We start from the raw sequence: 25132 nt of genomic DNA on the forward strand, positions 1-25132 counted from the left end.
AGGAAAGTTCGCATTCCTAATTGTAGATGCGAGCCTCAATTACACAATGGTGGGCTTTTATTGAGTAAATGCGGTATATATATCGGGATTATATGCGCGTCAAGTCAAAGTATCAGTGAACGGGCTTGTTCCCTGTTTCACCCCCTGTTCTGCTTGGCGACAAAGATAAATTCTCTCATCAGTTAGAAGTGTCTTAGTTAATTATGAGCTATGAATATAATTACCGAATATGCATTTTCTCCCAATTTGTAAGCGTTTAACAGAGCGTCCAGTTGGCTTTGCCTGTCTCCTCGGGGACCTATGTCAGCCAGGTTGTTTATATATCGTTGGGGTAGCAAGCATGCTGCAGGTGATGCACGAAAAAGGTTTAATCTGTGTAGGTTAATTACAGGCTTTGTGGAAAATTACTTATTCCATCGATACAGGGTGTCATACTGCCGTTATACACAATGCTTCACAAATACACGAAACAACCATACTACTCGACACTGAGCACAAATCTGGTGAGAATGAAGGGAAAGGTGGCGCATGTTAAGTGCAATATGGCGGCGAAACTTTCGCTTTCCTCACTTAATTGAAAGCGTCGCAGACAATTACTGAGCCCTAGCTTTTTCCTTATTTTATGTATTGTACGTGATACGTAACCGGTTTCTCCTGTGCCCTCGGCGAACTAAACAAGTCACCTTGTTTTTAGTTTGCGCAAATATAGGACGTGTTATGGGTAATGTGCAGGCAAAGTTGGTAGTGTGTAAGTCATTTGCAGGTTTGGCAATAAATTACGTAGGGAAATGCTCGAGGCCTTTATGAGTGTGTTTAGCGAGCGGCGCACAATTTAGCTCGCAATCCTAGCATAACCGCACATGCCACAGAAATCGAACTGAGCGAAAATAAGGGAAACGCCAATTCAAATTGTTGTGCAAGGTTACTGTGTGTAAATGAAATGCAACTTCTGCGAAAAATTGCATTGGCAACTACTCAAAAGCGTTATATGGCCATATTACTCTTCGTTTTATAATGTTTCGAGGGAACTTGACGTTACACAAATCTTATATTGGATGAAAATAAGGGGCACGCTCTCGGTTTCGTGTACGCAAAGCTAAATGTACCAGAGTTAATTAGGGCCCTTGCTATAAATTGCATTACAAGAGAGCTTTGCGAGTGACACGAAGTTGACTCACTGCCTTGGCGGCGAACTTACAGATGGCATCGAGATCAAACTAAGAAAAAATGGGGTCCGACTATGGGAAATCAGTGTGCGACGTTAAATGCGCGTGGATGAAATACAACATTTGCGAAGACTTTTGAGTGTTCCAAAGCGTCATGGGAGCATTTTACGCAATGTTTCAGGGCACGCTGAAAAAATGTATGCGTTACACCAAGCTTATAGCCAATGAAATTTGGGGGCACGTCATGGGTTATGTGCATACAAAGTTTAAAGGGTTAGGGTAAAATGCTGCCTTTGCAATGAATTGCACATGCAGGTGTCGGGGGTGTAGGGTTGACGACATGCATAGAATCCGTTGTTAAAGAAAGTGAAACACTTGCACGCCAGACAAAATGTCGTTTAGCGGAAAAATTGCGGACGCTAATGTGAAGGTGCTTCTCTGTCAGCATCGCTCACTCTTGAATAATGAGAAACACAAAATAGAAAATTTATTTCAGAACAACGTTCAATAACAGTGCGTATAGTGTTAGGCGAACAAGAGGTTATACCTGCTTACAACCTGCTGTTGAACTTGAGCAGCAGTTGCATTTCAATGTTGTTATCGGCCACCTTGCGTCGCTTCTTAGTAAGTACGTCTACACTACCCCTGAATACGTCTTATCAGATGAACTCGACGGGAAAGCTCACTGTTCTATCCCGAAACGCTTGTGAACTCGCTGGGAACTTCCATAAGGGAGTATAGGGGGGGGGCAGTGGGGGCGAGCGTACTGGTATGAACAGTAACTAGTAAAGCAACCTTTCACGTTACTGCAAAATATTAACCCCAGTACGCTACCCATTACAGTTTAGAAAACGTAGCGTGCACGTTACTAAGTTATCGTAAAATTAATCCATTGCCGGCAGTACCGTCACTTGTAACGCGTTGCCAACAAAACAATGTTTTGACTTCAGCTGTTAGGCTTTCTCACGCCCTTCTTTGGACAACACGCGTATACATGGAGCGCAAGTAGCCATTTTCCGCCTCTGAACGAGAACACTGCCGCTCTCGTCCGGCCACGAAGAAAGCGATCTTCTTCGGGCCACGGGCCGTCACGCGTCCGACGCAGTGTGTAATTTATCCCTCCCGCCGGATTACGCGGCCATCCGCCCGAGCACAGAATGATGGGGATCACGAGAACCCAGCGAGGGCACGCTCGGGCTAGCGCGACGCCTCCTGGCGGCCTTGGCCGTCAAGATGAAGGGTTGCGACGCCGCATCGGCTGGCTTGAGTTGCGATTTGCCCGAAATTTTTCTTCCGGCGTCTTTCAATTCATTTTTTGTTATTTTGTTCTCGAGGCAGGAATGGCGCCTTTGTTGTGAGAGCGGCAGCAGGGAAACTAAGGCTGTGACGGTCGTTAGTGTGGCACACACGTATGAACACTGAGTGAAATGCTGCAGCGCCCGTAAAATCAAAGAGCTAATATCCCTCTTCTCGCGCACGCCGCGAATTGATTTCTGACTTTGTGGCACCACTTGCATCGTTTCCGTGAAAGGAAGGTTGGTTGATTTATTTATCCGCGCTCCATTGCAGCTTTTAACAGCTGGCTTCCACGGCTTTACGCAACACCTGTTTGTCAGATGAAAGGAAAATTATGCCGATGTGGAAAAAAAATGTACATTTAGCACGCCCGCCTGATACGATATCACAAATTTCGCTTTGCACACAACAATCGTACTTCGCTCAATGAATGCTGCCTATATTTATTTATTTATTTATTTATTTATTTAGTCATACTGTTAACCCTCACTTGAGGGTCGTTACAGGGAGGGTCGGTAATTGAATTGTACATAGAACAAACACTGAAGATCATTTGTAGTAGAACATTTGTAATACATAGAACATTTGTACAAAAAAAAAACACACAGCTACATGCAAGGAACAAATATAAGCTATACAATGTGAGCGAAATACTTATCAAGGACAACCTCAAAATCACTCATAGCATTTTTTTGTACCACATCATTCGGTAATTCATTCCACATTTTAATAGCGTCAGGAAAGAAAGAAAAGCGGAATAAGTCGGTTCGAGCTACTATTGGTTGCACGAATGTAGTGCGTGTTGTTCGTGGTAACCTTTTGTGAAAGAGCGTCAGATAATCATCCTTGTTTATTTTCACATCTGCGTGTAGTATTTGAAAAAGCAATTTCAATCGCTGCTTCTGCCTTCTTGATTCCAGTGGTTCCAAGTTACATATTTTTAACATTTCAGTTACCGAGTCACGTCGTCGATATTTAGAGCAGATAAAGCGAACTGACATTCTTTGAATTCGTTCTAGTTTATGTTTTAAAACCTTTTGATGGGGGCTCCACACAGCACCAGCGTATTCTAGGCTCGGACGGATATATGTCTTATATGCAATCAACTTGACTTCTTTCGTCGCCTGGCGTAATTTCCTTTGCAAGTAGCACAACTTCCTGTACGTTGATTGACAAATATTTTCAACATGAGGACGCCAGTTCAATTTATCTGTTATGGTTATGCCTAAATATTTGAAGCTACATACTTTTACCAGTATATTATCAGCAATATTATATGTGAACGAGATCACTTCCTTTCTTTTTGTTATGTGTGTGTAAGTGGTTTTTTTTAAATTAATTTCCATACCCCATTTTTGACACCATGAGCTTAAGTTTTGAAGGCACTGGTTGAGTTTAAATTGATCTTCCCTGCATGTTACCGGACAATAAATTAGGCAATCATCTGCGAAAAGCTTAATTTTTACAGGTGATTGGACAACCGCTGAGATATCATCAATGTATAGCAGAAAAAGTAGTGGCCCTAGTACGGAACCCTGCGGCACGCCCGAATACACCTCACGATTTCCTGAAATAGTATCTGCCACTCTGACTGCTTGTTGGCGATCAGTTAAATACGCTCCTATCCAATCGAGAACATCCTCACTAAGACCGACATTGCGAAGCTTGTAGAGCAGTTTACGGTGTGAAACTTTGTCGAAAGCCTTCGCAAAATCTATGCATATAACATCGACTTGTACACAGGCATCTATAGCAACACAGAAATCATGAATCGTTTCTATCAACTGCGTTACAGTTGAAAGGCCACTGCGGAATCCATGCTGAAACGGACATAATAAGTCATTTTGTTCCAGAAATTGTCTGATGTATTTTGCCACTATATGCTCAAATATTTTACAACACACCGATGTGAGAGACACAGGCCTATAATTGCTCAACATTGTTCTATTGCCGCCTTTGAAAATTGGGACCACAATTGCTCTACGCCAATCTTGAGGTAGCGAGTGGCATTTTAAAGACTTCTGAAATATAATTACTAGGTAATACGACGACCACTCCGCGAATCGTCGCAGAAATTCATTCGGTATACCATCAGGCCCACATGACTTTTTCGTGTCCAGAAGGAGCAGCTGATCAAATATGCCTTCTCGGTTATTAATATTACCAGCTTGAAGTGGAAATGTAGGAGCCGATTCATATTCTTTGTTATCATCCTGGTCCGTACAGAACACTGACTGGAAATATTGATTGAATCTGTCAGCGATATCAGGCTTTTCCGTAATTACTTCCGTTCCTTCTACAATCTGTTCAATTCCTTCATTCGCTTCCTTAAAAAACAGCCAGAACTTTCGTGGAGAGCTCTTCAGAAAGTTAGTGAGGGTGTTATTAAAAAATTGTTTTTTAGACTGCACCATCTCTGCCTTCAAGTTTTCTTTTGCACGCGATATTTCCATCGGGAACCTTTTATTTTTGCGCAATCTTTTTATTCTGCGCTTCATCTGAATTATTTTTCGGCTTATCCATGGGTTTCTTCGTTTTGTTTTTTTAGTGCGAGTAGGTACGTAGTTATCTAAACAGTACTGCACAATTTTCTTAAAACGTTTCCAAAGCTGTTCAACCGACTCAAGCCTTGATATCATTTCAAATTCGCTAAGCGATGTTTCTAAAAAGTCAATGATTGTCGTATCATCAGCACGACCGTAGTCTTTAACATGTGCATGAGCGTGACGCTTTGCTCGAATGCTGATGCCACAGAACACGTCAACCACAACCATTTTGTGGTCCGATATACCGTCCTCAACTGATACGGCGTAATCGGCCACTTTACTTGATACGAAAACCAAGTCTAACAATGACTGTGACGTAGGGGTGATTCTTGTGCAGTCTTTTACAATTTGTGTGAGATTATGAGAAAACATTAGCTCTAATAGCCTATCAGCGCTACGGGTTTCTACATGACCAGTTGAAAAGCTTTCCCAGTTAATATGCGGTAAGTTGAGGTCTCCAGCCATTATTAGTCTTGTGTTTCCATTTACATGATCACACAAAAACATATTTAAGTCCTCCAGAAACTCGGGCGGAGTGCTTGGCGGTCTGTAGACGGCCCCAATAAGATACGTAATGTTGGCGTAATTCACCTTGCACCACACTGTTTCTCGTAAATGGCAATCCACTTTTATTGCCCCCATTGTGCTTTTAGTTATCACCGCTACGCCACCACCTCGAGTGTCCCTATCCCATCGAAAAATGTTGTAGCCCGGCGGTACAATGGAGTTATCTGTTATGACACTATTCAGCCATGTCTCTGTTATGACCATAATATGGGGACTGTATGTAATAAGTAAGTATTCTAAATCTGTTACTTTGTTTACAATGCTTCGCGAATTTATTGAAAGAATTTTGAGCTATGATCGCGCCGGCTGAGGTGGGATCCCGCCCCCGCTATCCACGGCTCCAGACATACGCGATCCGCGATGAGCGGAAGCTTCAGAGCCGTCGTGACGTTTTGGTTTATCTTGTCTATGCTTGCACTGACAACGAATGTTCTGTTTTCGATCCCATTCGTAGAGCTCACCGTTTACTTTAAGCTTGTCATGAATCAGCTTCACTTTTGCGCCATTTGCTCTTTCTGCTTCGCCGCTTCGCCACAACTTCTTCCTGACATCGACGGTTTCCTTCGCGTAATCATTGCTGATGCTAATGGTAGACCCCTTCAGCTTTCCACAGTTTTTAAGAACATTTTCCTTTTCCGAGTGATTATAAAAATTCATAATGACTGGTCTTGAACTATTTGGTTTTTCCTTACCCAGCCGGTGAATTCGGTCTACTGATTTCACTGTAACGCCCAATTTTACTTCGAACAGATTACTAACAACGGCTCCTCTCAAGTCTGATTCGGTTTCACCAGAAGTTTCAGGTAGGCCGAAAACGATAAGGTTATTACGTCTGCTCCTGTTTTCATAGTCAATTAATTTCTGTTCCTGTTGCCGAACAATAGTTTCCAGGCTAGTAATACGCTCACCCATTTCCTCAATAACTTTAAGATAGCCGGTCAACTTGTCAGTTTTAGTATTTAACCCGGATACCTCCTCCTTTATAGCATCTATCTTAGATTCAAATGTAGCCTGATTTTGCAAGATTTGCTCCAACATCTCAGCTGTCTTTGGCCCGGGGTTTTCCTCAACGTCACCTGACATCAAAAGCATCAGCACTGCAGACCAGCAATCAATGACACTAGTAATACAGTTGTGAGGGCACGGCAATACCAACAAAAATCGATTGTCACTTCGGTAACATGCATCATTGGAGTGGTAACGAACCTGCATAGACAGTAATGCCAGCTTAGGCATGTTTTCTGCAGGCCATGTGCCGTGCCCTCTGAAGGCTTCCTGGATGTGCTGCTCCTTTTGTAGTCGAGCCAGAGGTGACGTCACCGCTGATGACAGCCGATCCTCCCACACATTGCTTGCAGTATCCAGATAAGTTCCGTTGATAGGTAGCCAGTTTGTGTCGCTCGTAGTCGTCGCTCCTATAATCCACGACAAAACCTGCATAGACAGTAATGCCAGCTTAGGCATGTTTTCTGCAGGCCATGTGCCGTGCCCTCTATATAAGCACATTCACCAATCTTCTGCATGATCTGGCATCCAGAACACCTGCCTCGTGATGCACCATATGCCTTTGTACTTTTTACCCCTCACTTTCTGCACTTTCTCAGCCAGCATCTTAGCGTGCACATTCTTCAAAATGAAACAAAAAAAGCTGGCGCATCCAATGTGTACATCGGAATCAGTGATAGGCGTTACAGTTTACAGAAACGTTACCTAAACGTAACGCTAATGACCCAATTGTCGGTGCAAAACGATGTAACTCCAATACAACCTCACGCTCGTGCAAAGTCAAAGCAATAATTACACCACAATATTTATATAAACGTGAATACAATGACAAATATTTCATCGTATAGGCGCGTAGTTTGACACGAAAGGAATTCACATTTATTTTATTAGATTCGGCGCAAATGTCTCTTTTTTTTTCATATTGCGCTGCATATAGCCCTACCCCGAATCATACGACACAGTTTATTTACGTTAGGTCACTCCTTCGAGGCAGACTCCTTCACCTGTTGCCTCTTGTGCTGCCTCTCCATACCGGCACGCAAGGTATACCGAGTGGCACGTAGTCATTCTGGGAGATTGGCCAAGCACGGGCCTGTGCCAACTCGTATGCACGCAGTGAGCCAAGTCCTTTATACTAGTGTGTGTGTGTGTGTGTGTGTGTGTGTGTGTGTGCGTGTGTGCGCGTGTGCGCGTGCGTGCGTGTCTGCGTGCGTGTGCGTGCGTGCGTGCGTGTGCGTGCGTGTACGTGTGTGTGTGCGTGTGTGTGTGTGTGTGTGCGTGTGTGTGTGTGTGTGTGTGTGTGCGTGCATGCGTGCGTGCCTGTGTGCGTGTGTGTGTGTGTGTGTGTGTGTACATGCTCTGTTAACGCCCCTGTAATGCAAAAAGATGCAATGGTAATAAACTCAATCTCCACTCAAGCTTCAAGCACAATGGGCTCGTACTTTTTCTGCAGCATTGCAGTTCAAGAATCACTGAAAAGCAAGCTACCGATCATACGGCAACAAGAAAGAATGTTATGTGTGATGTGGACCTCGAGACTACCTTTATTGTCACTTTCAATGTCAGTCGCGGTGTTCACGCAACAGATCACAGAATACGGCTCTGCTCTACACATAAGCAATTTTTAGCAAGATGAAAATGTTGACAGTAAATTGTGTTCGTGTCAGGACGCTGAGAAACAGAGAAGGTGCCCTTCTTTGCACAGACAAAATAATGCTCTCACCATTAGAAGTCGTCCGCTAATCTGCATCTATGAAGTCGCTGTCATTAGAAAATAGAACACACCATGTAGTAGGAGAATGTTCGGTTAGAATGTTCTAAAACTATTCTTAAGTGCTCTCAAACAAGCTGAAAGCTAATTGGTATGGCGACGTTGGAACATAGTGTGTGAAAGTGTTCTTATCTTACAGGTTTACTTTTGATCAAAAGTTGTATATCGAAGCGTTTGTTTTATGCGAAGTGTTCGCACCGGTGTGTTCATGGTAATATGTACGTAGGAACGCGATTGTGTACAGCTGACGCACGAGGTTTGCATTTGTAGCATGGTACAAGTGGCGGCAATCACTTCAGCAATTGCCGGCAAGAACACTTTTCATCGGCGAACACTGCATTGGAAATTACATCACCGCTTATTTTCGCTGCTTTTCTTGTAATACTTCGGGCGGCTTTCGACTGCCTCGCAATACCTCAGAGACGACGAGTGGCTGGCACAGCCAGAGGTTTTCGTGAGCACATCTATCTCCAGTGTATCTATTCCTAAGGCACCAAAATAGAAGGAAAACACGTAGCACACAAGAGAGCAAAACGGGACAGAGCGCCTGTCCTATTGTCCTCTCTTGCGTGCGCCCATGTTGTTTCTTGGCAACTTGAAGATAGGAAAAATGAATCAATACCAACTTACCCAGCAAGAAGTTCTCTTAAAATGTATTTCCAGGTTGTTTCTTCCCATAACATTGTTGCTTATTTTGCAACTTGAAAAAGAACCCACCACAGGACATACTGCATTTCGACAAAAAAGAGAACCGTAGCAATTTTCGTTCAATAAAATACGGCGTTAAACGTCTCTAAATTGCACTATGGGTTACAGAGGGAGGCCATTCTAGTGGACTCCCGAATATCTTGACCACCCGGACAAGTCGGAAGGGGCAGTGTATATCATAATTTAACGGACCGAGTAAAAATGTAACAAAAATGTAATTCGGACAGCTATGGTCCAGCATAGTCCTCTGTTTTTTTATCGATTCACATCGTCATCATCATCAGCCTAGTTAGGCCCTCTGCACGGCAAAGGCAACTCCCATACTTCCCCAACTACCCAGGTCATGTACTAATTGTAGCCATGTTGTCCCTGCAAACTTCTTAATCTCATCCGCCCACCTAACGTTCTGCCACCCCTTGCTACGCTTCCCTTCCCTTGGAATCCAGTCCGTAACACTTAATCACCATCGGTTATCTTCCCTCCTTATTACATTTCCTGCCCATGCCCCCAATTTCTTATTCTTGATTTCAACTAAGATGTAATTACCTCACGTTTGTTCCCTCACCAAGTGTTCTCTTTTCTTATCCTTTAACGTTACACCCATCATTCTTCTTTCCATAGCTCGTTGCGCCGTCCTGAATTCAAGTAGTACCCCTTTTGTAAGGCTCCAGGTTTCTGCCCCGTACGTGAGTACTGGCAAGACACAGCTGTTATGCACTTTTCTCTTGAGTGATAATGCCAACCTGCTGTTCATGATCTGAGAATGCCTGCCAAACGCACTCCAGTCCATTCTTATTTTTCTGATTATTTCGGCCTCATGATCCGGATCCGCTGTCACTACCTGTCCTAAGTAGATGTATTCCCTTACCACTTCCAGTGCCTCGCTACCTATCGTAAACTGCTGGTCTCTTCCGAGATTGTTAAACATTAGTTTTCTGCAGATTAATTTTTAGACCCAACCTTCTGCTTTGCCTCTCCAGGTCAGCGAGCATGCATTGCAGTTGGTCCCCTGAGTATAAGGCAATATTATCAGCGAATTGCAACTTACTGAGGTATTGTCCATTAACTGTTATCCCCAATTCTTCCCTATCCAGGACTCTGAACATACCTCGTGTAAACACGCCGTGATTAGCATTGGAGAGATCGTATCTCCCTGCCTGACACCTTTCTTTATTGGGATTTTGTTGCTTTCTTTATGGAGGACTGCGGTGGCTGTGAAGCCGCTATAGATATCTTTCAGTATTTTTACATACGGCTTGTCTACACCCCGATTCCGTAATGCCTCCTTGACTGCGGAGGTTTCGACTGAATCAAACGCTTTCTCGTTATAAATGAAAGCTATATATAAGGGTTGGTTATATTCCGCGCATTTCTCTATCACCTGATTGATAGTGTGAATATAGTCTATTGTTGAGTAGCCTTTACGGAATCCTGCCTGGTCCTTTGGTTGACAGAAGTCTAGGGAGTTCCTGATTCTATTTCCAATTACCTTAGTAAATACTTTGTAGGCAACGGACAGTAAGCTGATCGGTCTATAATTTTTCAAGTCTTTGGCGTCCCCTTTCTTATAGATTAGGATTATGTTAGCGTTCTTCCAAGATTACGGTACGCTCGAAGTCATGAGGCATTTGGCATACAGGGTGGCCAGTTTTTTTAGAACAATCTGCCCACCATCCTTCAACAAATCTGCTGTTACCTGATCCTCCCCAGCTGCCTTCCCCCTTTGCATAGCTCCCAAGGCTTTCTTTACATCTTCCGGCGTTACTTGTGAGATTGCAAATTCCTCTAGACTAGTCTCTCTTCCATTATCGACGTGGGTGCCACTGGTACTGTATAAATCTCTATAGAACTCCTCAGCCACTTGAACTGTTTCATTCATATTAGTAATGATATTGCCGGCTTTGTCTCTTAAGGCATACATCTGATTCTTGCTTATTCCTATTTTCTTCTTCAGTGTTTTTAGGCTTCCGCCGTTCCTGAGAGCATGTTCGGTTCAAAGCGCCACCAAAACCGTGCCATCAGTCTCATCGGAATGTCATAACGGCACCTTCTTCGTCATTGCGGTTACTTGGAAGGTGTATTCTGCTGTACTCAGTTGCCCTCCATATTCATCACCGTTTTTACAGCGAGGCTGGGGCCCGCAATATTCAGGCGCTTCAAAAGGTACACATCAACAGCCTGCGCATGTGTAGCATCTACTTTTACAAGCTTTTTTTTTTAAGTTCTTACAGACTGCCACAAGGTCACCTTCTCTGCCTGGAACAACGCAACTGGCTTTCGCTGAAACACCAGTTTTCAGGCAGATGTAGTCACAGATACTATAACGGGTGACACTGAGGCACAACGCCGCATACTGTCATTTGACCTTGAATGGAATCCTCACATTCCGAAATTCAGCGAGCTTGGCTGTCCCCATTCCACGCTACAAATTTATTCAGTAGCAGCTACTGAAGGTGCAGCAACCGCTGCATTGCAAATTAAGTCAGATCCCAGCTTGACAGCATAGCGACATGCACAATATACATTTTAACGAGAGGGGCGAGCGGAAAATCCGGCGTCGGCCATCCTTTCGCGAAAACATCATTCCGAAAGACGCATGCCCAATCACGCGGGCCTTCCGAGTACCCCAAAGAAGCTACTGAACTAAACGCATTTCGCGAAGTAAAATGCGTGAGTAAAATTGTAAAATACGACCTACACACAACATACAGGCATGATAGCGTCGGATTGTAATTTGAACATACAAGAAAACATAATTCTATTATGCAGAAACTCAAGCACAAACCTTTTTTTCCAGTGTTTCTACGATTCATACAGCGGCGCGCCCGGTTCCTTGCAGCGCCTCCAGGTGGTGCTCGCCTCCGCGCATCGCGGCCCACGAAACAAGCCGCTTTTCTACCAGAAAGCTCGGCTTCGTGCATAGCGTTCGGCGCCAACGTTTCCCGGTAAACATTACGGTTATATAAGCTGCAGTGGCCAGGAAGCTTGAGGAGGAGTCAGGGGTCTTTCAATGCTATCGCGTTCCACTCTTAAATACGAAGCTTAAGCGTTCGCCATGTTTTTTAATGCCGTATTGTCTGCGACAGCGAATACCTCACTTGCAAACAAAATCGGGGGTTCTTCCTTGTGAGCAAGTTCTGTAAAAAGTATAAAAAATAAAGAAAGCGCATTGCCCATGTGCTGCAATTTTGTTTGCCTTTAACTATATAGGCTGCCAGCGAAGTGAAGCTGCCATTGGGTGATATTCTTGAAGAAAAAAAATTAGGTGAGACCCTACCATTGTTAAATCCCTGACTACGCGATATCATATCTACAATGTGACGTCTCGACAGCTACGTTTCACGTGCGTCAAACGCGACCTGCACACTCTCATATCAAAGCTACATTGATACACTTCGTATTTGTTACAAACTTGCAATTTTGTACGCACTGCTACGCTCTCGCGTACGCTCAACACACCTAAAATTTCCTCAAACGCCTCAACAACACACAGGACGTAGAGAAGCAAAACACACCGCACCCGCTGAGACACCACACAGAACGCGTGTGTTGTGTGTTGCTTCTCTGCGTCCTGTGAGTTTACAGTGCCCAAAGTTTTTTTATAGTGAGTGAAATTTCCTGTTAGATTTGCTTCAGAGTGGCTGAGATGGCCTATGATGCAATAACTAAATCCGCGACCGATGATTGGATTGGAGGCACTCTAACCCAAGACCTTTGGTGGAAGTGACACCTTCGACCTTCGGTGGGAGACAACTCGCGTCCTTTGGTCTTAATTAGGACGATGCTAATTAAGGTGCGGCCAATTAAGGCGCTCGAACCCACGACATTTGGTAGAAAACAAGTAATAAGAAGTAACAACGCATTAGAATGAGAAGGCCAAGCTATTTATATATGCCTCTATTGATTGATTCTAAACTGATTATAAATTTCTTAAGGACAACAGACCTGCACAAACGGCTTTAGCCTTGAATGGTGTTCATGTTCATTGTACTACACTTGATCCTCTGCTGTGACAGTGTTCGGTGATCGTGACCAGCTGTGATTTTGTGTCTGTGTGCTCTATCTGTATTATATTTTTCTACATACCCGTCTCCCGTTTCGAAGTCGAGGGCATCAAACCGTACTTTCTGCTTTGATTAACTTCCCTGAAGCCTTCTTATTTAGTTCGTCACTCTCTCTCTCTCTCTGCTTTAATATCATTTTACAGTGAGGAGCCTTCAGACACAGCTCCACAGTATGTTGTGACGCAGAATGCAGCAGTTTTGACAACTGCTGCTTTCCTGCCGACAAATTAAATGCCCAACCGTTTCGACGCCATTCGTTCCGTCCGCCGCCTTGTAGGAAGTACGCACCCCATGGGCTGCTCTTCCTGACTTCGATAAGTAGTCGATACGAGCAGGAATAATTATACATAAGGCACAGTCACTCCGGAGCCGTCGAGAAATTGGTCAGCTCCATCCACATCTTTATTGATGAAATAATATAACACTCCTCTAAACGCGCCGCTTTACAGCTCTAGGCCGCGAAATAACCCCTATCGTTTTGTTCAAGCCGAGCGCGTGCTTTTGAAAGAGCTCGTTACCGAAACAGCACTGGTAAATCACACGGCTATACGAACAACCGGTATTCCATCGACTGCGCTTGCTGCGTCTTCCCTGTCGCAGGTGCACTTCGTGCTTTTCCGGGCTCCTTGAAAGTCACTGGGAGGCCACTTCGAAGCACGACGTGGAAGCCGCTCTCGGGAGAAGCCCATCTGCGCAGCGCCGATAATTGGTCGCGTCGGTGAGGCAGGTGCGGCGAGACAGGACGCCGCTACGCTCCGTCATCACTGGCTGTTTCGCCGAGGAGCTTGAACAGGTGCCCGTGGTCTGGTCGGCCGGCGCGAAATTGCACTGCCCGTTCTTGAGGAGTTCATTCACCTCATGAAGGTCAGATCTAGGTCACCGGTGTCAAGGTTCTTGCAGCAGGATCCTTTCCATGCTGTGGTTTACGCTCACGTATCGAATGTATATTTGGTGCCACAGCTAACGTTGACCAAACTGCTATAAGAAAAGAAAGTGAGAAAAATACGTGGCGCAAGGTACGGTTATAACAACTATGCGGTGTTCAGTCGTCAAACATGTGACTAACGAACACCGTAGGTTTTATAATTGTATCGTGCACCGCTTTTTTTTTTCTTTTCATTTGTATTCTTGTAACAGCTTGGCTAGCATTAGCTTGGACCCACTGTATGAGATGCTAGCGGTTCTCGGCTATACAGAGCGCGCTGAAGTTGACTAAATGGGTATTCTATTACCTTTTTGTGCATCTATAAATTCTAATTTTCAAATTATACTATACGAATGTAGCATGAAACAACAGCACGCACACCCTCCGTAAGCTATTTCGACGTTCTGTAGTGTATAGTGTGACCTTTCACATAGGAATACAGTCTTGCACCCCTTCATCCCCGTGTTCTCACGACAAATGTTTCCATTTGTGTGTGGGAAGGTGCATGCACGGTTTGCAGTGTGGGCTGGCAGCCATGTCTTTTTCTTTTTTCCAAAACATTTCATTCCTTGCTCTCAGATTCACACTGTCGATATCGCATTGCTGGGCGCCGTAGGAAGCTTTGAAGAACGTAGGTATTGTCCCGTGGGAGTGAATCGTATATAAAGGCGGACACGCAGGCGGTGGTAGACAGCGGAAACGATGGACTCTCGAAAAGTTTGGGCAGCGTTTTGTCATTAATATGAAAGCTCTACTTACGTCACGGTGATGTGGATAGAGCAGTGACAGAGGAATCACCATGTTTGCAGTCGCCGCTGATTTGTACAGGGTGCCGTCATGTGTTCTGAAACAATTGTTCGCAATTTAAGAATTCACTGCAGTCTCCGCGTGTCATCTCATCAGTGACCTCGACCTTCTAGTCACTGCCCCATCACCTGTGACAAAAGTAGAACGTTATAAAAAAGCTCGCCTCGCGCAACGGCGGTAGCGTGATATTTGTGACAACGTGTAAAATTTGAAGTGAGCGTTATTGTAAAACGTGGCAAACGCAGGTCGCCGTATCGTCGTGCTACTTTTGGTGATACAACATCCCCTGTCACGTCGCATAATGTAAAGCGTGAGTCCAAACTATACCAGCAGATGACAGAGATAACTTTTATTCTTTATTTCTTTATATTCCGTTTTTACTTGCCTTCTTAACCATAGATATAAACAGACTGTGCCCGGCTGAGGTGTACATTCACTCTCATCTTTACTTGCATGAAGCCCTCAACGCACATGAAACCGTAGTTAAGGTTGTCATATCACTGTTGCGCTCAAAATAGAGAAACTGATAAATTCAAGCGGGAGCTGAAAGGCAACAATTTCACTTCAGGCTGGGTATAAACGTAAATATGTTATGAGCATGTGTTCTGAGTTTTCGCATTCGAGGAAGAGGTTACACAAAACCAGAAGGCACCTGACTGCAATCATAGGTCGTGCATGAGACTAATAGTCCCATTTACTCATAGTTTCCTTAGTCTATAGTCCATCACCTCTTCCTATCGACTCTCGTTCCCTTCCCCTTACCCCCACCCCTACTACTGACCGCCGTTCAGGTGTTAGCAGATGTAGCTAGACTATAGCTACAGACTATAGACAGTAGTGCGGTTAGTAGCAAGTTTCCCGACTTTCATTTTCTTTATTTTATCAAAAATAAACAACCAATGACTATCACCTGTTCTAATACCGGTAATGGTCTACAGTATGGGAGCACCTAACAGATGCATTCAATAAGTTTGAGCGTTATGAAAAGAGCAAATTTGCTGTAGTTGTCTTGAGCTGCCTGATTTTGCCGTTCAAGTACTTTTCATTTAAGGTACTGACAACAGAAAGAGTGTGAACTAAACTCTTCTATAGTCGGACACAACTTTAGAATGAAGGGGGCGTTTACTCCTCCGAGGCGGAGGCACACGAGCACCCACCAATAGGCGCGCACTCTGGACTAACGTCACCGCCGGACGGCCGGTGAGCGCGCCGACGGAGAAGATGGCCGCCCGCGCTTCGAACTGGGCGAGGTGACGTCAGCTGTGTGCTTCAGCCCTTCGCCAGAGTGAATTCCAGAACTGTTTGTGATGGGCTATTATGCCGGAAATATTACTACGAGCTTACGATGCGGCATTTGCGCCGCGTGCGTTTATGTGATCCGGCGAAGGAACATTGCAGCGAGCATCGCTGGTGCTGCGCTACGCCTTGCCTGAAAACAGGATCCCTCGGCGACCGCTACGAACACACATCCTGCGTGTTTTTTCTATGTTGTCTTATTTCGCTCCCGAGTGAAGTTACGACGAGAAAAGTTTTCCAAAGACTGGTGCCTACTGTAAGCGGCGGGTGTGTTCATGTACTGTGTCGCTGCGTTTTTCGTCGGACGGGGGGAAGTGATGGAGCAAAACCATTCTCAGGAGAAATCAGAAAAGTGTGCGCGCATGAAACAAACCTGCGAGTGTCTCAACAGAAAATATTTGTAGAAGAAGCCTTCAACGCAAAGATTTATTGCCGTCAACTTAGCATGAACGATCATTGTTGATATGTCGCACTAGGCTTAAAAACACTGACATCAATCAGACATAACGCCGCAAGCACCGCAGCGTTATTGCAGCCTGCGTCCGTGTGTTCCGCTGCCCACGTGTCATGATGACCATGGCAGTGCCGATGAAGGCGCGATGAAGATGACGATGAAGTTGGCGATACATCACTTCTTCCCCTCTTACAGGTCCAAGAGTTCAGGAGGCCGTCGCTGTCGGGTCAATCTTCGTAACGGTGGCGGGCTATCCATCTGGGCCACTTCCGGACTATTTCGCGACGTGATTGGAGTGCTATCTGCAGGGTTTACGGCTACCCTCTGTGTCGAGAAAGAGTCTGAGACAGTTCGACGTCTCACCTGGTCCAAGTGTCGCCGCTGAATTCCTTTCCCGGAATCAACAGTGACCATTCTGGATCCCAGTTGATCTCGCACTACTCCTGGTATCCACCTGCGACGACTTGTTCGGAAATCGCGCATCCAGACTGGGTCACCTGCCTGAACTCGAGACCCTCCAACTCGTGGTTGGATTTCTTGTGACCTTTCATCGGGAGCGATACAGTCCAGCTTTGTTCTTATTTGGTACCCCAATAAGAGTTCCGCCGGCGACTTTCCATCCTTGACGGCCGTTCGGCGATATCGACATAAAACCCGCGCTATGCGTATTTTGAGGTCCATTCCGGGGTTCTTCTTTAGTCCTTCCTTGAGCGTACGCACAGCTAGTTCGGCTAACCCATTCGACTGTGGATGATAAGGGGCTGTTGTGAGTTGTTGCACATTGTTCCGCGCCAGAAACTCACGAAAAACTTTGCCCACAAATTGTGGTCCGTTATCAGAAACAAAGGTTTTTGGAAGGCCGAACCGTGCAAATATTGATCTTAGCGCGTTGGCCGTGGTTTGCGAAGTGGCAGTTTTCATTGGAATGGCTTCCATCCATTTCATTTCCGAGTCGACGATGACTAAGACCATTTGTCCGTCCAACGGGCCTGCGAAATCTGCGTGCAGCCGGCTCCACCTTCCCCGGCGGCTGGCCAGGCAAAAGGTATCTGTGCTGGTGGCATCGCTGAAGCCTGCGCACATGTGGAACATGAGTTCACCAGTCGCTCTGTGTCCCGGATACCAAAACAACGTTCTCGCTGTGGTTTTCATGGCTGTCATGCCGGGGTGTGTCTCGTGCAAAAGACGCAACACACGCCTTGCCGCCGCCAGGGGTAGAACAATGCGATGTCGCCAGTACACCAAATTATGGCTGACTGTAAGCTCTGTTCTCCTGTTGAAGTACGGCCGGAGATACTCATGGCCCTGCGGAAGATATGACGGCCATCCCTGGGAAATCCATTTTTTAACCTGCCGAAGGCTGGTGTCTCGATTAGTCAGATGTTCAACCTCGCGGGCGCAAAGCGCTGTTTCCTCAAGAGAGTGGGCAGACAAAACGTACTCGTCGGCAGCAAAGTCCCGCGGCTCCTCCATTACTGGCAAGGGCAACCGACTGAGGGCATCAGCATTGGAATGGTCACTGCCCTTCCAGTACTGCAATGTGTAGTTGTAGTTGCCAAGAAACAAGGCCCAACGCTGTATTCTTGCGGCCGCCATCGGTGGTATGGCTTTACCTGGATTGAATAAACCAGTAAGAGGCTTGTGGTCTGTTACTAAGACGAACTGATGTCCGTACAGGTAGTCTTTAAACCGGGCGACGCCGAATACCAGTGCCAAAGCTTCTTTTTCTAACTGCGAGTAATTGCGCTCGCTCTTGGTAAGTGTCCTGGACCGGAATCCGATGGGGTAGTCAACACCATTCACGCGGTGCGACGAAACGGCCCCAATGCCTACTGATGATGCATCGAACTCCAGCCGCAATGGCTTATCCGGGTCGAAGTGAGCCAGAAACTTGGAAGCCACAATTGCCTGCTTAACTTGCTGAAATGCTTTCTCCTGTTCCTGGCTCCATTGCCACTTGACTCCTTTGGATAAGAGAGCATGTAGCGGAGCTAGCATCGTGGCCAGATTGGTCAGGAACTTGCCATAGTAATTTATGAGACCGAGAAAAGCTTTCAGCTCACTCACCGAGGTGGGCTTTGGGGCTTCAACAACGGCTTTGATATTGTCGTCCTTCGGTCGCACACCCTTCGCGTCGATACGATGACCGAGAAATGTGACTTCGTCTTGCCGAAACTTGCATTTTCCCTTGTTCAGTCGGAGACCATACTCCCGCAGCCGCTGCAGCACGGCTTTGAGCCTAGATGAATCATGTTTTTTTCTCGGCGATGATAATGTCATCCAGGTACACCTGCACTCCAGGAATATCCCCCAGCAGTCCGTCCATTCGTCTTTGGAATATGGCTGGAGCAGAACTTACGCCAAACGGTAATCTGTTAAAACAAAAAAGACCCTTCTGGGTGTTGAGGACTGTTATCTTCTTTGCTTCCTCATCCAATGGCAACTGGTTGTAGGTTTGACGCAAATCCAAGGTCGTGAATACTTCGCCACCGTTTAACCTAGCGAAAATGTCGTCCACTCGAGGCAACGGGTATTGTTCTACCACAGTGGCCGCATTCACAGTCATACGGAAGTCTCCACACAGTCGGAGGGACCCATCGCCCTTCAAAACGGGTACCACAGGGGTTGCCCATTCAGCAGTTTTTACCGGCGTCAAAACGCCTTCCGCGACCAGCTGATCCAACGATTCAGACATCTTATCTCTGAGAGCGTAGGGTACAGTACGGGCCTTAAAGAACCGTGGACACGCGTTTTCTTTCAATTGAAATGTGACCGGTGGTCCTTTGCACAGGTCGAGTCCCGGAGCAAACACGTCGGCATATTCGTCAAGTAGCTGTTGCAGACCTGTGCTAACAGCCTGTATTCCAGCCGGTTGCAGATTCGCTACCACATTCTACAACATTGCCACTCCAACTTCATTAAATTCCTTGATGGTGTCTCTGCGGCACAAAGATGGTCCGGAGCTGTCGACCACTGTGACAGTACCAGGAATATCTTTCCCGTCGCACGTAGCGGTCATGCTAAGCTGGCCGACAACTGGAAGTTCTCCCAAGAGACAAGAGAGCTTGAGCTGTGAACTCTCCAACGGAGGCCAGAGCTGCTTGTACTTGCGGAACACCGTTACAGGAATGACGCTTACAGGTGACCCCGTGTCCACCAACATAGTGAGCGGAACGTTATTCCAACTGATGTCCTTGTAAATAGGCCTAACCTTGCGGATACTGGCTGCGTGATGGAGAACCGCTGTAATCGTGTGCAAGGCGTCGTTGTCGTCCGAGCTTGTGTCCTCTCCGGCTGCCATGACGTACGAACCCTGGCGCCGTTGTCTTGTTGGATAAGATCCCTGCCGACGGTCACTATTTCTGCTAGACAGGCACATCCGACGTAGATGTCCTCCTTTTCCACACCGGTGGCACACCGCGCGAAGGTGTTTGCACTCGTCCTCAGCATGCAATTCTCCACACCTTCCACACACGTCGCGTTGTTCCGGCTTGGGAAGTCGCTTCGAGGAATGGCTCTTTTGTCGGGCAAAATGTACTTCTGAGTGCGCCGAGTTCATGCTCCTGGCATTTTCAACAGCTCTCTGTGCCGAGACAGCAAAGTCTTCAGCCTCTTCTAAGGAGAGCTTCCGTCGCGTCAGTAAATGGTGCCGAACGTCTTCATCCAGCACTCCGCAAACGATTCGATCCCTCAACATGCACTCCAATGACGTGCCGAAGTTACACTTCTCAGCTAGGCGTCGAATGTCCGCAATGAAGTCCTGAGCAGCTTCCCCGTCTTGTTGCGAACGCATGAAGAAAGCATAACTTGCAGCGATCTCGTTGACCTCCGGGTGCATAGTGATCTTCCAGATACCCGACGACTTCCTCATAGCTCAGTTCATTCACCTTTTTTGGTTGACACCGGCCCTGCACCACACGCACTGCACTGGCCGTGAGCGAAGCGATGAGCAGCGCTCGCTTCTTCGTTGGGTGCACGATGCTAAGAGCCTCAAAGTACGCCTCCAGGCGAGCGCGATACGTAGGCCACGTACCTTCTGCATCGGCAAATTCCGGTGGCCCAGCACTCATGCTGATGCGGGTCTTCTCACCTAGCGACGCTAGGCCTCGTTGCCACTGATATGTCGCACTAGGCTTAAAAACACTGACATCAATCAGACATAACGCCGCAAGCACCGCAGCTTTATTGCAGCCTGCGTCCGTGTGTTCCGCTGCTCACGTGTCATGATGACCATGGCCGTGCCGATGAAGGCACGATGAAGATGACGATGAAGTTGGCGATACATCAATTGTCAGCAGTGAGATAGCCGAGCGTCCAGCGACGGTGTTCGAGCGTTGTGTAACACAATCGATTGACTGCTGTCCACCAGTGCTCACTGCACGCGCAAGCTTTAGAATGCGTGCTGTGAAATTGTGAAAACACAAAACCAAAAGATATAAATTTTGTGCTATTTAAAACAAGAGTATTTACTTAAAACGATGAATGAAGCATTTTTGAAACCTTCCTGCCTCGACCGTATTCTCGCCCCAGGTTTATAATGGTTGCGATAAATGCATTGTTTTATATAAGTACTATTTAAATAGCAACTGATTCATTTTAAGCTTGGAAAACGAGTAGTAGATACGCCGTGTACATGTAAACAAGCGCAAAAGATATGCAGAGCTGCTCTTTCTACTTTTGTCATTTGCAATGAAGCTAAAGAGCAGACGACGGGCAGCGTTGTAGAAGACATGAGGTTATTTTTCTGTCGCTGTCCGGCATGTGCTGCTGCACATGAGAGCTCTACTAAACCAGTCATAAAAATACAAAAGTCCTTATTTATACCGAGAATTACGCGTTTCAGGAGCACGATTTTTCGAGCGGGACTATTTTAGTCGCGGAGGCAATCGACTGTCGCGCTTCGGTCATCTGGGCGGGGCCTCCCCTTTTTTCTAAAGTTGTATCCGACTGTAGTGCATATGCGCTGTCAATGTTCACACCATAGGTAGGTGGACTAACTGGCCAGTCGTCTCACCGATGCTACACGCTGAGAGTCCGTTATGCGTCTGGGTCTGAGTGAGCCTTACTGATTGATAGTGGGCGTCAGTCTGAGTAGTATTGAGTCTGAATGAGTACTAAGCGGTGAGAACTCGACTTTTTCGATCAGAAGCGAGTCTAGGTGGCCGTAAGTACGAGAAAATTAGCGTGACATAGAGAGAGAGCGAGTGAAATGGAGTGGGAAAGGCAAGGAGCTTAACCGGAAGCGATTCTGGTTTGCTATGCTGCATTGGGGGATGGGGACGGGAAATGAAAAACGGAATAAATAGCGGAGAGATAAAGCAAACGCACGAAAAAAAGAATAGAAAAGCTGGGGTGAGTTTCTAAATTTGTTAGTCGGAGGCTGAATGAGTAGAGGAAAATCTAAGTACGCGTTAGTCATAGTGTTAGCCTCTCGTAGTGAATTAAAGCAATACATTTCTGCGTGAGTTGAAGCGTGAATTTTCTGTCCACGAAACCACAGTCAGGACTCTGGCTACACGATTCGCAGCAAACCTCGCTTTGGCTCTATGCGGGCTTCACTGGAACCAGTAAGGCTAAGTAAGGAGATGTGAATAAATTACTAGTATTCCTTGAAAAAAAAACCTATAAAGCACGGGGTACCTAGCAAAATTATGCAAGAAGTTAGTACGTATATAAAGAACGTTCGCCAATACAATTGAAGAAAGTTATTGAAGCAATTTAAGTACTTTGCAATGTTCAAGACATTACCCACCCATACTTGTTCCGTACCCTCACATGCACACACACGAGCACACTGACTGCTGATGTAAAGCTGCGCTGAAATACCTGAAAGACATAGTACGGGTGTCTGTATTTCACGATTACAAGCCTGTGGCAAAAATAGGAACTGTAATGTGAATTTATTCTTCAAAATGTATATTATAATTCAGATAAAAGTTTATATTTATCCCACAAACATGCGATCATGAAATCCATGTCTCTCAGGTACTGTAATGCAGCTTTATTTCATGCGGTAATTCCTGTACAAGACGCTTTATTAGTTCTGTCTGTGGGAAAAATATGAAGTGTGATCTCACTTAAATTTGTACCTATATGAACGAGAAGAAAGGGAACCGAGGGGCCTCATTTTTATTAATCACATTTTAAAGAGCCAACAAAGACATCAAGGACAACATGGGTAAAATTACTTGTAGCTTGCTGATTGAATTAAAGAAATTATAAATTATTCAAAACAAAAACGGATGTCAAAACAACTTGTGCCACCTGGGGAATGATCTAAACACTGCAAGGGTTAGTTCTAGTAGTAAAACCTAAACACCCCAGAAAGTGCATGGGAAAACTGCAGATAAGAGCATCGCACGCGTAATGCGAACATGTGGGATCGTTCCCCACTTGCGGCAAGTTTTCTTCTTTCGTCTATTTTCGTTTGAGTTAATTTGTCATTCTTTTAATTCAATTAGTAAGTACAAGTAATTTCCCCTATGTTGTTCTTGGCTTCAATTTTGGCGTTATATGGTCATGGTGATATATATATATATATATATATATATATATATATATATATATATATATATATACCGGGTTTCCCAGGTAAGTTGAGCCAAGATTCTAAAATGAAAAGCGCGTCGGAAGCGAATGGCACCGAGCGCATAATATTTGCACTGGCCTATAGTAACTCATGCAATTTTTTCGTTTTTCCCCGTAACTCACTATTGAATTAAGTTTAATTACCCAACTTTTTATTTGTTGGTTGAGGACCCCAAGTATGATGAGCAGATTTGTAGAGCACCCTCAGAAACCACCGATCGAGTGATTTCCTGTGCGTTGCGTCTCACGTACTCCTTTTTTCCAGGTTGCAAAGAAAGCCCGCGAAATATGACAAAAATGAAAGCCACGTAACGGAGCGGTTGGGCAGTGGTATTGTGCTACTCTCAAACATGCGCTCGGTGAACAAGGCCGGCTGCATCACTGGCGACGGGGAAGTGGCAGGGCGTTCTTTATCTCTTCGGCAGCTCTGGGCCTAGCAGCATGCATTGGCGCCGTCATCCGACGAGAGCCGACCTTGTAATGTTGCTATATTATTTGCGATAGCAATTATATGTACAGTCCTGGAGCATTCCTGTCGTCGCCGTCATGTTCTGTGTAAAGTCCACGGGCGATAACATAGTGTCCGCACTCCGCAAGCTGTATGTGCGAGCGAAAGCCTAGGGGGAGGGGGGGGGGAATATGGTTGAGCGGTCGATGGTGGCCTTGTGCGCGAGTCTTGTGCGCGAGGAAAAAAAAAGCGGGGAGGAAGCGCGAAGCGCTCCATCTTCCCGTCGCGCGCGATGCATCAGGGGGAGTGGAGGTGGTGGTGGTGGTGGTGGTGGGGTGGTCTTCGGCTTCTGTGATCTGTGAATGTGTGATTGTGCAGCATGTTTGTTTTCCTCGTTTGACGCATTCTATAGAGTGACTTTCTCTCTTCGATACGTAGATTTATTGGAGATTTATACGTATATTTAAATATCTTGTCGGGAGGTGTTGTGTATACGTGCAGTGAACTTTGTTTCCAATTACACTTCTTTCTGCCTTTTATCAAGCCGTATCTTCACATTTCTAATGTACGAGGGCGAGTCAAATGAAAGTGAGCCAGCCCGCACCGCGCAATATTGGTTCGGTTCATTCTCTGCGTGGCATGCGCGCACTCTTACGTTACCGCCAACTTCGCCCAGAAACTTCTTCACGTTCTCCTCACATCGCACAAGTTTTGTGCCTCGTTTGGCTTCGCAATAATGCGCATGTAGCGGTCCATGTTGCGTATTGCGTTTTCCAGCATGGCGAACGCGTTCTCGCCTATCAAGTCACTTCTTCTAGGCTCTGGGTATGCGCCTCTGTCCCGCGATGGACACAGGTGTATATGCCACGCATTCTCTAAAAGCAGGTTATCACCTGTTCATTCAATACCGGCGCTGTCCTGTCCACGCGACCTCGGACCCCAGCCACGCCACCCTGATCCCCAAGCGACCCTCAATTGCAGTCTCTACTATCGGGCCAGTTTACATCGGAATCGGCCCAATTTATTCGGGAAGAAAGCGACCGAGCAGACAAACCAAACCCCAGGGAGTAAGGCAAAGAAGGCTTAGCTTCTACAAAGAAATAATGAATGCACTGGAGGGTGGGCATTTGTTGCAGTGAAGATTTTTAACAAGCATGCTTCGAAAGCTAGGAAGATTGACAAGTTTCCGCGTTTGGCCACTCGTATTCACACTGTGGATGAGAGAAGCGGTTTCATGAGACGAGAATTGTGACGATGCTTAGTTGGCTTTGCAATCTTTTCTTTTATAACAGGCATGCCACTATCTTTATGAGCGAGGTGTCCATTGTTCTGCACAAAGCCAAAGTTGATTTTCCGAACGACTGCATCCGACACGCGCGGTAGTTCTAGCCGATATCGCTTTGCACTTCAGCTTGAAGAAGTGGCCTGATGCTTGTGCTAGAAGGAGCTTCGGAATCGCAAGTGTATTGACAGGACTAAACAGCCATGGGT

General features: G+C 45.9%; 1 protein-coding gene across 1 annotated transcript; it reads right to left on the reverse strand.

The window, feature by feature from the left end:
- Positions 1 to 19498: 19498 nt before the first annotated feature.
- LOC142578443 (uncharacterized) lies at positions 19499 to 20476 on the reverse strand. The gene has a single exon (XM_075687827.1). The coding sequence runs from the start codon at positions 20474 to 20476 to the stop codon at positions 19499 to 19501; it is 978 nt and encodes a 325-aa protein (XP_075543942.1).
- Positions 20477 to 25132: the final 4656 nt, after the last annotated feature.

This window comes from Dermacentor variabilis, chromosome 4 (genome assembly GCF_050947875.1).
Source record: "Dermacentor variabilis isolate Ectoservices chromosome 4, ASM5094787v1, whole genome shotgun sequence".
Lineage (NCBI taxonomy): Eukaryota > Metazoa > Arthropoda > Arachnida > Ixodida > Ixodidae > Dermacentor > Dermacentor variabilis.

Excerpts from the sequence above, each read along its gene's own strand:
- LOC142578443 (XM_075687827.1), bottom strand. The coding sequence starts at position 20,476 with ATGAGGAAGTCGTCGGGTATCTGGAAGATCACTATGCACCCGGAGGTC.